The sequence below is a fragment of the Megalobrama amblycephala genome, linkage group LG7 (genome assembly GCF_018812025.1).
Source record: "Megalobrama amblycephala isolate DHTTF-2021 linkage group LG7, ASM1881202v1, whole genome shotgun sequence".
NCBI classification, from domain to species: Eukaryota; Metazoa; Chordata; class Actinopteri; order Cypriniformes; family Xenocyprididae; genus Megalobrama; species Megalobrama amblycephala.
Window position 1 is genome coordinate 22,078,595 of NC_063050.1, and position 17,017 is coordinate 22,095,611.

The 17,017-nt window shown below is 35.1% G+C and overlaps 2 protein-coding genes across 8 annotated transcripts in view; both read left to right on the forward strand.

The window, feature by feature from the left end:
• The window catches only part of LOC125272034 (mucin-2), a 69,553-nt gene extending 61,938 nt beyond the window's left edge, over positions 1 to 7,615 (forward strand). For 2 of the 6 annotated variants that reach the window (XM_048196586.1, XM_048196587.1), the window contains 29 exons: positions 346 to 467; positions 557 to 618; positions 861 to 961; positions 1,068 to 1,134; positions 1,239 to 1,393; positions 1,501 to 1,622; positions 1,712 to 1,773; positions 1,998 to 2,098; positions 2,204 to 2,270; positions 2,375 to 2,529; positions 2,637 to 2,758; positions 2,848 to 2,909; positions 3,121 to 3,221; positions 3,328 to 3,394; positions 3,499 to 3,653; positions 3,761 to 3,882; positions 3,972 to 4,033; positions 4,202 to 4,302; positions 4,391 to 4,442; positions 4,526 to 4,704; positions 4,923 to 5,044; positions 5,152 to 5,222; positions 5,376 to 5,479; positions 5,606 to 5,651; positions 5,760 to 5,941; positions 6,155 to 6,270; positions 6,384 to 6,442; positions 6,598 to 6,841; positions 7,035 to 7,615. In XM_048196586.1, the coding sequence (XP_048052543.1) occupies positions 346 to 467; positions 557 to 618; positions 861 to 961; positions 1,068 to 1,134; positions 1,239 to 1,393; positions 1,501 to 1,622; positions 1,712 to 1,773; positions 1,998 to 2,098; positions 2,204 to 2,270; positions 2,375 to 2,529; positions 2,637 to 2,758; positions 2,848 to 2,909; positions 3,121 to 3,221; positions 3,328 to 3,394; positions 3,499 to 3,653; positions 3,761 to 3,882; positions 3,972 to 4,033; positions 4,202 to 4,302; positions 4,391 to 4,442; positions 4,526 to 4,704; positions 4,923 to 5,044; positions 5,152 to 5,222; positions 5,376 to 5,479; positions 5,606 to 5,651; positions 5,760 to 5,941; positions 6,155 to 6,270; positions 6,384 to 6,442; positions 6,598 to 6,841; positions 7,035 to 7,130 (3,077 nt within the window). In that variant the 3' untranslated portion in view covers positions 7,131 to 7,615. Of the gene's footprint in view, positions 1 to 71; positions 239 to 345; positions 468 to 556; positions 619 to 860; positions 962 to 1,067; positions 1,135 to 1,238; positions 1,394 to 1,500; positions 1,623 to 1,711; positions 1,774 to 1,997; positions 2,099 to 2,203; positions 2,271 to 2,374; positions 2,530 to 2,636; positions 2,759 to 2,847; positions 2,910 to 3,120; positions 3,222 to 3,327; positions 3,395 to 3,498; positions 3,654 to 3,760; positions 3,883 to 3,971; positions 4,034 to 4,201; positions 4,303 to 4,390; positions 4,443 to 4,525; positions 4,705 to 4,922; positions 5,045 to 5,151; positions 5,223 to 5,375; positions 5,480 to 5,605; positions 5,652 to 5,759; positions 5,942 to 6,154; positions 6,271 to 6,383; positions 6,443 to 6,597; positions 6,842 to 7,034 lie in introns of all 6 variants that reach the window. The other 4 variants (XM_048196582.1, XM_048196584.1, XM_048196583.1 and 1 more) reach the window with 4 other exon arrangements.
• A 3,624-nt stretch (positions 7,616 to 11,239) lies between these two features.
• On the forward strand, positions 11,240 to 16,692 carry si:dkey-56e3.3 (zinc finger protein 264). Of its 2 annotated transcripts, none has more exons than XM_048196596.1 (7): positions 11,240 to 11,633; positions 11,750 to 11,859; positions 13,157 to 13,262; positions 13,526 to 13,756; positions 14,032 to 14,123; positions 15,133 to 15,208; positions 15,360 to 16,692. In XM_048196596.1, the coding sequence occupies exons 1-7, from the start codon at positions 11,369 to 11,371 to the stop codon at positions 16,145 to 16,147; spliced, it is 1,668 nt and encodes a 555-aa protein (XP_048052553.1). In that variant the 5' UTR covers positions 11,240 to 11,368; the 3' UTR covers positions 16,148 to 16,692. The 2 variants fall into 2 exon arrangements, with proteins under 2 accessions (XP_048052553.1, XP_048052554.1); XM_048196597.1 differs by having other exon boundaries at positions 11,241 to 11,633; positions 13,526 to 13,747.
• The last annotated feature ends 325 nt before the right edge of the window (positions 16,693 to 17,017 follow it).

Here is a 17,017-nt window from a genome sequence, read left to right on the forward strand (position 1 = left end):
GTTGATTTTCTATTTCTAATTTTATTGCAAATGTTGTGAAATACATAAAATAAATGTTGTGCTCTTTACAGATCTGGTACAGCAGTGGTCACAAGCAACCTGCTGTTCAGCTCCTCATCTCCAGTCCCCAGTGAAAATATCAGTGAAGTTCTGGTCCTCAGTGCTATCAACACTCTCCGGCGAAACAGAGAGTCACAGCTCAATGATTCAGTGAAGGTGGTGAATGTCACCTATCAGAGTAAGTTTTATCCTGTAAGGTTGAAAAGCTTTTGAAATGGCAACAAATAAAACAGTTATAAATGGCAAGTTTAACCAAATAAAAACGTAACATTTGTCTCCAAACAGAGATTTCCGAAACCTCCTATGCTGTGGTCATTGCGTTTAGTCTGAGTAATATCAGCATGCCTGAAGTCCCTGAGCTCAGAAACAACACCTACACGAAAGTGCAGGATGTTGTCAATAATGCGGTAAAGATTCATCATTAAGAAATACAGCAGTCTGAATACGATATAAACCTTCTTCAGAGTTTAATGAAAGATTTGATTTTCACCTGCAGCTGAACACTCTTCTGAATGAACCTGGCAATACAACATTACAACCCGAATCATCCAACTTCACGTAAGATGCAAACTCACTTTGCAATCTTCATTTTGTCCATGCACATTTTAGCTTATTAAAATGGACAAAAAAAAAAAAAAAAAAAAAATATATATATATATATATATATATATATATATATATAATTTTACTTGGCATTTTTTTGGGAAAAAAAACAACAATTTTACTTGGCATTTTTTTTTGGAAATTGTTTAGAAATATGGACTGAAGTCCTTGAACAATGTCTTCTGATTTTCCCACAGAAGCACTTTCAACCAGATTAATGGCAGAATGGGATACACTTTCCAGGATGGAGATGCCATACAACCTGTCAGCTTCCTAAAGGAGCTTCGTTCTCAATTGCGTATGTCGATAATGATGATCTGTGGCTATACTAAATTCTAAAAGTTCAAATGACTTTTGCTGTAAATCACAAAAGATTAATTTTTTCTTTTTATATATGATTGTAGAATTGACCACTACAACAGCGTTTCCAGAATCAACAACCGGTTCCTCTGTGACTTCTCAAAACCTAATGTAAGTGTTGATTTTCTATTTTGAGATCTTTCAATCAAAAATAGAGAAATATTTTTTTTGCAAAACTTGTGAAAAATATCAAATAAATATTGTGGTTTTTGCAGATCTGGTACAGCAGTGGTCACAAGCAAGCTGCTGTTCAGCTCCTCATCTCCAGTCCCCAGTGAAGCTCTGGTCCTCAGTGCTATCAACACTCTCCAGCGAAACAGAGAGTCACAGCTCAATGATTCAGTGAAGGTGGTGAATGTCACATATCAGAGTAAGTTTTATCCTGTAAGGTTGAAAAGCTTTTGAAATGGCAACAAGTAAAACAGTTATAAATGACAAGTTTAACCAAATAAAAACGTAACATTTGTCTGCAAACAGAGATTTCCGAAACCTCCTATGCTGTGGTCATTGCGTTTAGTCTGAGTAATATCAGCATGCCTGAAGTCCCTGAGCTCAGAAACAACACCTACACGAAAGTGCAGGATGTTGTCAATAATGCGGTAAAGATTCATCATTAAGAAATACAGCAGTCTGAATACGATATAAACCTTCTTCAGAGTTTAATGAAAGATTTGATTTTCACCTGCAGCTGAACACTCTTCTGAATGAACCCGGCAATACAACATTACAACCCGAATCATCCAACTTCATGTAAGATGCAAACTCACTTTGCAATCTTCATTTTGTCCATGCACATTTTAGCTTATTAAAATGGACTAAAAAAAAAAAAAAAAAAAAAAAAAAAAATATATATATATATATATATATATATATATATATATATATATATATATAATTTTACTTGGCATTTTTTTGGAAATTGTTTAGAAATATGGACTGAAGTCCTTGAACAATGTCTTCTGATTTTCCCACAGAAGCACTTTCAACCAGATTAATGGCAGTATGGGATACACTTTCCGGGATGGAGATGCCATACAACCAGTCAGCTTCCTAAAGGAGCTTCGTTCTCAATTGCGTATGTCGATAATGATGATCTGTGGCTATACTAAATTCTAAAAGTTAAATGACTTTTGCTGTAAATCACAAAAGATTAATTTTTTCTTTTTATATATGATTGTAGAATTGACCACTACAACAGCGTTTCCAGAATCAACAGCCGGTTCCTCTGTGACTTCTCAAAACCTAATGTAAGTGTTGATTTTCTATTTTGAGATCTTTCAATCAAAAATAGAGAAATAATTTTTTTGCAAAAGTTGTGAAAAATATCAAATAAATATTGTGCTCTTTACAGATCTGGTTCAGCAGTGGTCACAAGCAAGCTGCTGTTCAGCTCCTCATCTCCAGTCCCCAGTGAAGCTCTGGTCCTCAGTGCTATCAACACTCTCCAGCGAAACAGAGAGTCACAGCTCAATGATTCAGTGAAGGTGGTGAATGTCACCTATCAGAGTAAGTTTTATCCTGTAAGGTTGAAAAGCTTTTGAAATGGCAATGAGTAAAACAGTTATAAATGGCAGGTTTAACCAAATAAAAACATAACATTTGTCTCCAAACAGAGATTTCCGAAACCTCCTATGCTGTTGTCATTGCGTTTAGTCTGAGTAATATCAGCATGCCTGAAGTCCCTGAGCTCAGAAACAACACCTACAAGAAAGTGCAGGATGTTGTCAATAATGCGGTAAACATTCATCATTGAGAAATACAGCAGTCTGAATACGATATAAACCTTCTTCAGAGTTTAATGAAAGATTTGATTTTCACCTGCAGCTGAACACTCTTCTGAATGAACCCGGCAATACAACATTACAACCCGAATCATCCAACTTCATGTAAGATGCAAACTCACTTTGCAATCTTCATTTTGTCCATGCACATTTTAGCTTATTAAAATGGACTAAAAAAAACATATATATATATACATAATTTTACTTGGCATTTTTTTGGGGAAAAAAACAACATAATTTTACTTGCCATGTTTTTGGAAATTGTTTAGAAATATGGACTGAAGTCCTTGAACAATGTCTTCTGATTTTCCCACAGGAGCACTTTCAACCAGATTAATGGCAGTATGGGATACACTTTCCGGGATGGAGATGCCATACAACCAGTCAGCTTCCTAAAGGAGCTTCGTTCTCAATTGCGTATGTCGATAATGATGATCTGTGGCTATACTAAATTCTAAAAGTTAAAATGACTTTTGCTGTAAATCACAAAAGATTAATTTTTTCTTTTTATATATGATTGTAGAATTGACCACTACAACAGCGTTTCCAGAATCAACAACCGGTTCTTCTGTGACTTCTCAAAACCTAATGTAAGTGTTGATTTTCTATTTTGAGATCTTTCAATCAAAAATAGAGAAATAATTTTTTTGCAAAAGTTGTGAAAAATATCAAATAAATATTGTGGTTTTTGCAGATCTGGTACAGCAGTGGTCACAAGCAAGCTGCTGTTCAGCTCCTCATCTCCAGTCCCCAGTGAAGCTCTGGTCCTCAGTGCTATCAACACTCTCCGGCGAAACAGAGAGTCACAGCTCAATGATTCAGTGAAGGTGGTGAATGTCACATATCAGAGTAAGTTTTATCCTGTAAGGTTGAACAGCTTTTGAAATGGCAACAAATAAAACAGTTATAAATGGCAAGTTTAACCAAATAAAAACATAACATTTGTCTGCAAACAGAGATTTCCGAAACCTCCTATGCTGTGGTCATTACGTTTAGTCTGAGTAATATCAGCATGCCTGAAGTCCCTGAGCTCAGAAACAACACCTACAAGAAAGTGCAGGATGTTGTCAATAATGCGGTAAACATTCATCATTGAGAAATACAGCAGTCTGAATACGATATAAACCTTCTTCAGAGTTTAATGAAAGATTTGATTTTCACCTGCAGCTGAACACTCTTCTGAATGAACCTGGCAATACAACATTACAACCCGAATCATCCAACTTCATGTAAGATGCAAACTGACTTACTGTATATCATATATCGCATATTATCTTTTTAAAGTATATATATATATATATATTTTTTTTTTTTTTTTTTTTTTTTTTCTTCAAATGTTCCCCAAAAAATGCACTATGAATCGATGTCCCTAACAGATATATTCTGTTTTCCCACAGGAGCACATCAAACCAGGTTAATGGCAGTATGGGATACACCTTCCAGGATGGAGATGCCATACAACCAGTCAGCTTCCTAACTGAGCTTCGTTTACAGACAGGTTTGTCAAAACTGACAATGAATTGCTCCACATACACTAAATACTGTAACTGTAAGCCTCCTCCACTAATCATTACTTTATTTTACAGTCTCAACAACAGCCGGCCCTCTGACAACAATCACAACTTCTCCACCGACTGTGTAAGAGCAATGATTCCAGTCTGATCTTTAAAATTTTCATTTTCATTTCCTGTTTTAATGTGTATTTTTTATCATCTTTGTAGGCTTGGCAGAGTGATTATATTTATTCGGCTTGTGTTTGTCACACTTGGTCCCCTACCAAATGAAAATGAGATTATTCAGGTGGCCAACACTCTGCTGTACTCACGTCTCATAACTAAACTAGGCAGCAGAGCACAACCCCTGAGTGATCCTGTGAACTTTGTGAATATCACATATACAAGTGAGTTTTTCTTTCCTCGTTTAGCTTCTTTTTGATGTGAATATGTCATTTGAATGCTAATGGTGTACATCATGTAAACCTGTAGTAAGCGTATATTGCTGATTTTGAAGGAAAATAGTCAATTCGGTAGTTTAATAATCTTAAAGAATGCATGAGTGATTTTTTACCATCCACATATACTACCACACAACTAATTATTTTTGTTATGTATTTTTAAGAAATGAATGAGACCGCCTATACTCTCAACTTTGGATTTGAAATCAGCAATGTATCCATGTCTGAGAAACTTGAATTCAGGAATGAAACCTACCTGACAATACAAGACTCTATAAATACACTGGTGAGTTGGAGACACTTCAGTACAGTGGTCTTTTACAAAAAGTCATTATTTTAACCACATAAATTCATCTAAAAAAAAAAAAAAAAATGTTTTGCTGCACTTTTCAGCTGAACAAGATCCTGAATAATGACACAGCTCCTACAATTAAGTTCCAACCAGGCGATTTCACAGATTTCTCGTAAGTTCTGAATTTTGAGCAAATATGTTCTAATGATTTTTAAAAAATCTTCTTTGGTGTTAGTTTGATAGCTTTTGTATGTGGGTAGGTGTCTAAAAAAAAATTCAGTTATTGACTTTCATTTCTAACTGTACATTTTTAATCTCCCAACAGAGGCAATTCCACCACGATTCAGGCCAATGTTACATATGTTTTCTCAAACAGTAACATCACACAACCCAGCATCTTTATCCAGGAACTTCTCCAGGTTATCAGAGGTATTACCATATCCAACCTACAGTCCGAAACAATCATGTTTGTCATGTTTTATGTCTTGCACCAAAAAGACCAAATACTATAATTGAAAGTCCGATTCTCCTCCTTTATCTCATTCTCCTTTACAGAGAGCACTTTGACAACAACAACAGCGAGCACAACTACTCCACAACCGTAAGTCCAACGAGTCCAATGAGTAATTTTGATAAAACCAGTTGTTTTCATTTTCTTTACATTTCCAATTATTTATCGTCTTTTTTTTTTTCCTTTCTTTATTTTTAGCATTAGTAAGGTGGTTATTAAGATTCGCCTTGTGTTTGTCACTCTGGGCCCAATCCCAAGTGAGAGTGACGTTCTAAGGGTAGTTAAATCTGTGCTGGCCTCAAATCTCACAACTAAACTATCTACCAGAGCAACAGTAATCCCAAGTGACCCAGTGATCAAGGCAGATGTCACCTATTCAAGTAAGTTTTTCTCTCTTCTTTGTGTGTATTTTTTTTTTGTTGTGAGTATAACATTTGAATGCAAATAGTGTACATCACATAGACTGTAGTAAGCTTTTATGGCTTCTTTAGAAGGAAAATAATCAATAATTATGGATAATGATTCATGAGAATGGATAATGAAATTTCTCCACCCACACAAACGACTAATTATTCTTGTTATTTTTTTTTAAGGAATTAATGACACTGCCTATGCTCTCGACTTTGAATTTGAAATCAACAGTTTATCTGTGAATGATAAACAAAGGAATCAAGCCTACGGAGAAATACAAAACAAGATAAATAATTTGGTGAGTTGGAGAGGCTTGGATATTGTGGTCTTTCACAAAGTCCCAAAATTTGAAATCGCCTTATTTTAATCACATTAACTGCTACTCTCTAATATTTATTGCTCACTCTTCAGGTGATCGAGATCCTGAATAACCCCTCAGCTGCTCTATCATTTATTCCAGCCAATTTCAGGTGAGTTCTGAACCACTACTATTTTTCATTTGTTGAGCAGAAATATCTAAATGATTTAAAGAAATCTACTTTTGCCAGTGGGATGTTTTTGATACATGGGTGAATGGCAAGATAATGTTTAGTTTTTCTCATTGTATGTTTTTATCTCCCTACAGTAATCCAGGAAGTTCCTCCATAATTATCGCCAATGTTACCTATGTTTTCTCACAAAATGACAGCAACAGTTACACAGTTTTTGGTCGCTTGGTCGGACAACTTTTCATCACTTTTACCACACCTGCTCCAACCACCATTAACACTACAGTCTCAAACAACAGTACAAATGCAGCATGGGTTGTGGCTATCATTGTCCCTGTGGCTATTGTCCTCGGGCTTATACCTTGCTGGATTCTCCTTTGTGTAAGTTTTATGATGATTGAATTTCAAATATGTGCATTGATAGTGAAGTGATTCATGACAGGGATGTGTTTTCCTGTATAAACCTGCCATTTTAATGAGGTTTATAAATTGTATAGTTGATTAAAAATGTTTTGAAGTATAAAATGTTCCCTTCCAGGACCTTAACTCTCAATGTGTCTGTTTGTGTCTTTAGTGTTTACTCTGTGGGTGCTGTGCAGCAATCAGAAGACGTTGGCACAGAAGACAGTCGTACAACGTGCAGTACACCACTCGAAACAGCCTCTTCTAGAGATATTTAGAGTGCAAAAAAAAGGACTGAACACCAGTGAAAACATAAATATAATTTAAGCTTTGGATTTTCAATACTCCCTCCTTTGTAGTAATGAATGTACTAAATTAATGCTTATTTTATTTTATAAATTATTTATTTTATTATTCATGTATTGCTAGACAAACAGGGTCTCCATAAAATGTTGCTAAATGTGATTTCTTAATACTTTCTCTGTAGTGTATAATGATATGTATTGTTTTTATTTATTTGTATATATTTATAATATTCAGTTTACAGTTATTTAATAATCTTGTGCAAATCATGTCTACTTGACATTACACATTTAACTTAAAGGGACAAAGGTAGAAGATTTGAATTAGAGTTGCTTATATACTCATATATTCATACATGCACGTTATAATTGCAAAGCAAATGTAGGTTCTGCAAGTCATTGGCATGAACATTTCAAACGGCAAAAAAAACTAATAAAAATACTATACAAACTTTTGTCTTTTTCTTTGCAATGCAAATATAAATTACTTATCATTGGCCATTGTCTTGAACATCAAAGTAGTTTATACTACAATATTATCAAAACTTCTCAGTGTTTCTCAGTTGTTCCATTAGGTGGAAAGAAATGCATCTACAACTTATTCAAGCTCGATTTCAAAAAGTTCTAAAGTACTGAATATCCACTAAGCAACAGTTGCTTTGAGATTTGTTGAGGTTATGCTTAACATCATTGCTCAAATCATGTTTTATGTCAGATGTGCAACAAGGTAGCAGGCAGTAGGCCAAAAATAGGAAGATTTAAAATTGTCAAGCAACCTCTGTTGGACCACTTGAGATAGACTGATACTAAACTGCACTGCAATGAAGCTTTATAAACCACTACTTTGACAGTCAACATTAACTGTCAACTTATTTCTTTTTGCCATGATTTTTTAACATCCATGTACCATTTTTCTTGTTGCATTTAAAATCTATGCATTTTATGAATGATTCATATGGTTTTCTATTAAGGCAAAACACCCCAATACTTCCACAGATGATTGGTTACATTAATGCAATTTTTTTTTGCAGAACAGTAATCTGAGCATTGGATAAAGCCATGTTCAAAATTCTTGTTTAATTTTGTTGACATATTAGAGTTTTTACAGAGGGATATCTGTTTTTATCTCTCCAAAAATGAGAAACTACTGCCAGATTACAAAAAAAAAATAAAAAAATAAAAAAATAAAATGCCACCATGTTTTTAAGTATAAATTCAGGCAAATTACCCAACAATCCTCTCTGCAAAACCTTCAGAATATAAAAAGGAATAAGTGCATTTGAAGGGAAAAAAGCACATTTTGAGAAAAGAGCATTTAAAGTACAATAAAATAAATATTTCTATCTCTGTCTATCCTGACTAGTGCATAAAAACCATGTTTTTGCTTGTAGTTTCTGTAGTTCATGCAAAAAATGAAAATTCTGTCATCATTACTCACCTTAAAGTTGCTCAAACCTGTATGAATTTCTTTCTTCTGCTGAATACAAAAGAAGATCTTTTTAAGAATGTCGGTAACTAATCAGTTGACTTCCATAATATATTCCAAAGTTTCCTATACTATGGAAGTCAATTGGGCCCAACTGTTTGGTTACCAACATTTTTCAAAATATCTTCCTGGGTTCAGCAGAAGAAAGAAATCATACAGGTTTGAACTTGAACCGCCATGTTCACTTAATTATGATATTGTGCTAAATGAAAATCGCTCAGTAGGATGAGAGCTTTTAGCCTTTGTACAGATGGTTAGTCACACCGTGGCCAATCTAACTGAAGCTCTGCATTTACCTTCTTTAAAAATAAATGGTCAAGATTTTAGTAGCTTGCCAAATAAATTAATCAGAACTTTATTAACCCAAGATAAATTTCCAAATCAAGCCAGCCAAAATAACTCAAATTTTTCCCAAGAACTCATAGATTAAGAACTTTATATCTCTCTTTTCCCATACCTCCCAAAGCCGAGGAAGTACACTTTAGTACACTAATTTAAAGGTGCCCTAGAACCAGTTTTTACAAGATATGATATAAGTCTAAGGTGTCCCCTGAATGTGTCTGTGAAGTTTCAGCTCAAAATACCCCATAGATTTTTTTTAATTAATTTTTTTAACTGCCTATTTTGGGGCATCATTAACTATGCACCGATTCAGCGCGCGGCCCCTTTAAATCGCGCGCTCCCTGCCCCCCAAGCTCTTGACTATAATACAGTGCATAAACAAAGTTCACACAGCTAATATAACCCTCAAATGGATCTTTACAAGATGTTCGTCATGCATACTGCATGTATGCGTCGGATCATGTGAGTATAGTATTTATTTGGATGTTTACATTTGATTCTGAATGAGTTTGATGGTGCTCCATGACTAAAGCTAACATTACACACTGTTGGAGAGATTTATAAAGAATGCGTTATGCATTATATAAGATGTGTTTATGCATTATACAGACTGCAAGTGTTTAAAAAATGAAAATAACGACAGTCTTGTCTCCATGAATACAGTAAGAAACGATGGTAACTTTAACCACATTTAACAGTACATTAGCAACATGCTAACGAAACATTTAGAAAGACAATTCACAAATATCACTAAAAATATCATGTAATCATGGATCATGTCAGTTATTATCGCTCCATCTGCCATTTTTTGCTGTTGTTCTTGCTTGCTTACCTAGTCTGATGATTCAGCTGTGCACATCCAGACGTCCTGCCCTTGTGTAATGCCTTGAACATGAGCTGGCATATGCAAATATTGGGGGCGTACATATTAATGATCCCGACTGTTACGTAACAGTCGATGTTATGTTGAGATTCGCCTGTTTTTTGGAGGTCTTTTTAACAAATGCGATTTATATAAGAAGGAGGAAGCAATGGAGTTTGAAACTCAATGTATGTCTTTTCCATATACTGAACTCAGTTACATGTTATTCAACTATGCCAAGGTAAATTCAATTTTTGATTCTAGGGCACCTTTAATATTGACCACAATAATTGTACTTTCTGTAATTCTGACATTGAAACGACTGTACATCTTTTCTTTGAATGTATCTTTAGTAGAGTGTTTTGGTCTGATATGTATGAGTGGATTAAAGTTCCTATTAAGGTGAATTCTCAGTTTTCTAAAAATGATATAATTTTTGGTATTATTATGGAAGATATACATATTCAATTTCTGCTAAATAATTTTCTTATTTTGGGAAAATTTTTCATTCACAAATGTAAGTGCCTTAAGACAAAACCATTATTTTCTGTCTTTCAAAAAGAATTTTGGTTGTACTGTAAATCTTTAAAGGGTTAGTTCACCCAAAAATGAAAGTTCTGTCATTAATGACTCACCCTCATGTCGTTCCAAACCCGTAAGACCTCCGTTCATCTTCGGAACACAGTTTAAGATATTTTAGATTTAGTCCGAGAGCTTCATGTCCCTCCATTGAAAATGTATGTACGGTATACTGTCCATGTCCAGAAAGGTAATAAAAACATCATCAAAGTAGTCCATGTGACATCAGTGGGTTAGTTAGAAGTTTTTGAAGCATCGAAAAAACATTTTGGTCCAAAAATAACAAAAACTACAACTTTATTCAGCATTGTCTTCTCTTCCAGGTCTGTTGTCAATCCGCGTTCACGACTCCGCAGTGACGCTGCTTGTGACAGCGGTTGATGCTGTGTAGGAGCTTCTTCCATACCGTACATACATTTTCAATGGCCGGACAGAAAGCTCTCGGACTAAATCTAAAATATCTTAAACTGTGTTCCGAAGATGAACGGAGGTCTTACGGGTTTGGAACGACATGAGGGTGAGTCATTAATGACATAATTTTCATTTTTGGGTGAACCCTTTAAGGTTGTTAAAATGCATAACAGGAAGAAAACTACTTAGCTTACTGAGGAAATTTAACTAGAAGACCCTGATGTGTAATTTTTTTTCTTTCTTTTCTTCTTTCTCTCATTTTACTTTTATATTTTGCTGTGCTCTGCTCTATTGGATTTTCTTAAGATTATGTATTGCCTTATTGTACTTGTTTCTTTCTGCAATAAAAAAAAAAAAAAAAAAAAAAAAGATGAGAGCTTTTATTTTAAAAATCCCAATGCGGATGTTATCGAGTCATTGTGGCCAGCTTCGCGTTTCGAGAGAGAACCCCAGACCCGTACATACACTCATTTGAAATGGCTCATTAATGTTATATAAGCTTAATCAAAACAGATTTCAGCGCAATGGCAAATTTTGTAACGTTTCAAACGCAAATCGCTTCAGTTATGGAAGTACTAGCAAACGCCGCTGTGGCAGAAATCTGCAAACTTGTTGAGGACAGCTATGCTGAATTGCAGCTTGAAATATCACAAACAAAAAAGGAGAATAACCACCTCAAAAAGAAATTAAAAACGATAGAAATCAGGGATTCATTTTATCGAAGAGCGCATAAACTGATGAACGAGTCAACTGCTATAACCAGAACCAGTGTTCACGAAAAAGCACCAGGTAAGGGTGGTTGGAATGGTCATTCAATTAGACTGGTTTCGGACTAACTCTGTTGTATTAAAAGCCACTATTGTAAATTAATTGTTAACGGTTAAGGTATTTATGCTTATGTCCAGGGCGAATCAGCGTGAAAGTCGCTTCGCTGTGTGATAACGATGGTAGTGATGAAGATGGATCAGTTCACTGCGATAACGTCTCGCTTCTTCAGCCCGAAAGACTTGACCAGGTCTGCATAAACAATGAACTGAGTGTAACTCCTTGCCTGGGATAGTTCACCCAAAAATGAAAATTCTGTCATCATTTACTCATCCTCAGGTTGTTCCAAACCTGTATACATTTCTTTGTTCTGTTGAACACAAAAGAAGATATTTTGAAGATAGTGGGAAACTGAACAGTTTTGGAGCACCATTGACTTACATAGTATTTTTTTTTCCTTCTATGGAAGTCAATGGTGCCCCAAAGCGGCCTGGTTACAAACTTTCTTCAAAATATCTTCTTTTCTTTTGAGCAGAACAAAGACATTTTTACAGATTTGGAACAACTTGAGGGTGAGTAAATAATGACAGAATTGTCATTTTTGGGTGAACTATCCCTTTAAACTTATTGTATTCATTTTTTTGTCCTTATATTTTCTACACTCTCTGATAATCGTTGGTTATCTGCGAACTTCTGTTAACTAATTAAATCGGTTGCACTGACCCTTTTTTCTGTGTTCAATATCTTTATCTCAAAGCACTCATAATGTTTTCCTAACAATGCTTATTTTCCCATTTATCACAGATTTCGTCTTTTGTTATTATACTAGCATCTCAATGATTCTCTGAAATTGCCTATAAAAAATAATATAGAAATTAAGTTTTTAGAGTGATGTGGCATACATATGCAAGTGTGCATTTATTTTGAGCTTCCCAAATATGTTGCTTGCTATCATAAAATTGTTTGTTTATATATATATAAAATATATATATCAGGGTCAGTAAGGTTTTGAAATATTTTTGACCAAAAATACAGTAAAACAGTAATATTTACAATTTAAAATAGATGTTTTCTATTTTAATAGATTTTAAAATGTAATTAATTTCTGTGATTTGGATGGCAGTGTCACATGATTCCTCAGAAATCATTCTAATATGCTGATTTGCTGCTTAAGAAAATTTCTTATTATCAATGCTAGAAACAGTTGTGCTGTTTAATATTTTTGTGTAATCAAGAATCCCAGGATTCTTTGAAGAATAGAAAGTCCCAAAGAACAAAATTTATTTGAAATAGAAAGGTTTTGTGATATTATAAATGCCATTACTCTCACTTTTGATCAATACAATGCATCTTTGTTCAATAACAGTATTAATTAGAATTTTACTTTTGAACACTAGTCTATAAGCTCTTGGCCACCCATATCTCTAGATATCAAGAGAGCATGTCTAGCCCCTATCAGTTGATAGTATCACCACTGATACTGTTCAGAACACATTTTCTTTTCCAAACACATTTCCTCTCAGGAATCATGGCAACCTTTTTATCAGTCTGTAGGGGGTAGTGATGAGCCAGATGTTCTCATTATTAAAGAGGAGAGACCTGACAATATGAGGTGTGAACAGTCAGAAAGTGAAACGGAGGCTGCTGAAAATCGTGAGTATGGGGTCTTTTATGTATTTGTTTAATTTTTTTGTCCTTTGTAACTTAGGTAGGGGTAAAGTGTATAACTTTGGTCAGTTCTGAGATTAGTTGACATGTGATTCAAGTCAACAATAAGATAAAATATGGTAAAGATTGTAAGGAGAAATTATCCAATCAAATAATAATGTAATAAAATTCACAAATATATGAAAAAAACTATTTTATTACATATGAATATTACACACACACATATACCTGGTGCATCCGTCTTGCAGTTAAAGATGACACCCAGTACCGGAGTGCCGAAGTCTTTGTAACAATACCCAGAGAAAACATCATTGACCAGAACACAGTCCAGCACTGCCGTCAAGAGGTAGGAAACTGTGTCAATCAGTCTGTAGGGGATGATGAACCAGATGTTCTCATTATTAAAGAGGAGAGACCTGACAACATGAGGTGTGAACAACCAGGGGGAGAAACAAAGACTGCTGAAAATCGTGAGTATGGTGGGTTTTTTGTTATTATTTGTAACTTCTTTAAGGGATAAAGTGTATAACCCAGTGAGTTATTAGGCATATTATGTATAGTGTGGAATAGATTCATAAAATGTCAAACATAGAAAGAAATGTAGCTGTTAATAATAGTGTTATTTTATCTATTTATTGTATTTTTTTATTTTCATGAGAGAAATCTATTAACTTTTGAATGGATATTGAGATTTAAAATGAAATTTCTTCTTTGTTTACCCTAAATTATTACAACTTCTTGCTTTTTTGGTAAGATGACGCCCAGTACAGGAATTCAGGAGTCTTTGTAGCAGTTCATAAAGCAAACTTCATAGACCAGGACACAGTCCAGCACTGCCATCAAGAGGTTAGTATGAGAGATGGTAAAACTTTTGAACAAATCTGCCTTTGTTTACAATCACATTACACTCATGACACACAAATTGCTTTTCTACAGCTGTGGCAATTTCCAAACTGCTGCCCTTTTTTGTTGGAATACTTTTTCCAGGTCCAAGCCTCTACTCTGTTTCAACTGAGAATCTCAACAGCAACAGCTTCGGAGCGTTATGAATCTTTTGTGTCGAATCAGCGGTTCGGAGCGCCAAAGTCATGTGATTTCCGCAGTTTGGCGGTTTGACACACGATCTGAATCATGATTCGACACGCTGATTCATAATGCTTCGAAGCTTCCTGAAACAGTGTTTTGAAATCGGCCATCACTATATAAGTCGTTATTTTGTTTTTTTGGTGCACCAAAAATATTCTCATCGCTTAATAATATTAATATTGAACCACTGTACTTGCATGAACTGATTTAAATATGTTTTTAGTACATTAATGGATCTTGAGAGAGGAAATGTCATTGCTGGCTTATGCAGGCCTCACTGAGCCTTTGGATTTCAACAAAAATATCTTAATTTGTGTTCTGAAGATGAATGAAGGTCTTACAGGTGTGGAACGGCATGAGGGGGAGTACTTAATGACAGAATTTAAGTTTTTGGGCAAACTAACCCTTTAAGATATTTTTGATAAAATCCAGTGGCTCAGTGAGGCCTCAATTGCCAGCAAGGTCATTTCCTTTTTCCATGCCTAGAAAGGTACTAAAAACATGAACAGTTGTATTTTATTAATTACCATTAACAAAGATTAAAAAATGCTGTAACAAATGTAATGCTCATTGTTATTTAGTTAGTTGTTATGTATTAACTAACGTTAACTAATGGGACCTTATTGTAAAGGGTACAGACAAATCAAATTTCATATTTCACAGTACAGAGGCAGTATGTCAAAAATACAAACAATAATATTTTCTGCTAAAATTGCTTTCCAAAGTCAAAATGACAAAATTCACCATCAGTGATTTGTTCCTCTGGCAGTCCAATGGAATGCAACCTGATCCTCTCGAGGACCCAGAAGTGAATGATATAAGTGAAGATACACATTTACTGAATGGTAATTACAAAGTTGTATTATTTATTCAATGGCTTATTGAAGTGTCAGTTTTACAAATGAATCCTTGTTGTGAGCCTGTATTTCAGGGACATAATTACTAGATATTTGCTCACTTTTTTCTGTAATTTAAGCATGTTGTATTTCACAATAGGTGAAACCAGAATGGACAGACATTGTGATGGAGAAGTAGAGACTAAATTGCAGCCTGTCTCTTCCTATGCCTCATGGGTTTCCGGAAGATTAGACGCAGCCACAAACCATCAATCCTACGCTGAATCTGAATGCAATGGAGGACCTTCTGTGAATCAGTACTTGATGTATAGAGGGAGCGCAGATCCTATGTGTTCCTATGCAACTCCAATAGACTCTAATGGCTTGTCTATGCCTGATATGGAAGGCCATTTAACACACAGCGATGGAGGTAACATTTCTCAATCCGAGCGGTCCCCCTTCACAACGTGCTTTTCTTTCAAACAGTCAGATTCTCCTCATATGCAAAGGAAAGACAAGTTTATGTGTAAACATTGTGGAAAAGCATTCTCTCAACCCAGCACTCTCCTCTTGCATCAAAAACTTCATACCAGGGAGAGGCTCCATAACTGTACACTCTGCGGTAAAAGATTCAGTCAGGCATCTAGTCTCAAAAGACACCACAGCATCCATAGAGGAGAAAAACCATTCAGATGCTTGCACTGTGGCAAGCAGTTCTCAGATCAAAGTAACCTGAAAAAGCATGTGACTGTTCACACAGGTGAAAAGCCTTATGGTTGTAACCTTTGTGGAAAAATGTTCAACCAATCTTCAAACCTCAAAACGCATATGAAGATCCACACACGTGAGAAGCCTTTCAGTTGCGATCGATGTGGGCGGACCTTTGCGCACAAGTACATTTTGGTGAAACACCAACAGAGAATCTGTGTTTCGATTGGACAAATGTAGACTTCACAAGTCTTCCACCTTATTTTTCAATACTGAACTTAGCTATTTTCTTTCTGAGACTTTCGACTCATTAGCCACTATAAGGAAATAACGAGAAGTGTAACAAAAGAGCAGAAAATGGTAAAACAATTTGTGCTACAGACCAGTGTGTTGATAATTATATCAATAATTATGATAATAAATTAAAACAATATTGTAAGAAATACCAGTTTGCACCATCAAGCAATGTAACGTTTTTTACAGCTAAATTAACTAGAAGCTAATGACACCGAAAGCCAGATGTATTCAATTTACAAATGGCCGTACCTGCTCTTGCATGAAAAATAAGGTGGACAGAATATGGTATCTCTCTCACAATAGATTAGTTTTTGTTGGCTGCATCTGAAATCGCATACTTTGCTACTATACATTAGGCAAAAAACTGTATGTGACAAAAGAAGTATGTCTGAATTCACTGTACTCATAAAAGAGTAGCCAAAAAGTACCTGGATGACCTAGTACTTCTGGCGAGATTCTGAAGTGTGCATACGATGGACACTTTACTATCCCATGAGGCCACGGGAGAGGATTTGTGAATGGCAGTGAAGCGACACAACTGACACTGGTACTGTAGGTCACATGATAATGACTACATGGTGAATGTAGTACGTCTAGATTACATTCATACTACACACATTCATACTATATAGAACTTACTTTTTTAGTGGTCGTGAAGCAATTGTTTATTCAAAATAATTAATCGAGGGTATGCTATTTTAGATGCTTTCTGAAACCATTTCCTTTTAGGTAGTTAAAGGGTTAGTTCACCCTAAAATTGAAATTTCTCTCATTAATTACTCACCCTCATGTTGTTCCAAACCCTTTAGACTT

What these genes read in the sequence shown, in the direction of transcription:
- si:dkey-56e3.3 (XM_048196596.1), top strand. Translation starts at nt 11,369, where the DNA reads ATGGCAAATTTTGTAACGTTTCAAACGCAAATCGCTTCAGTTATGGAA. An exon ending in AACGGAGGCTGCTGAAAATC is followed by an intron (nt 13,263 to 13,525) that starts GTGAGTATGGGG and finishes TCCGTCTTGCAG; the next exon opens with TTAAAGATGACACCCAGTAC. An exon ending in AGATACACATTTACTGAATG is followed by an intron (nt 15,209 to 15,359) that starts GTAATTACAAAG and finishes ATTTCACAATAG; the next exon opens with GTGAAACCAGAATGGACAGA.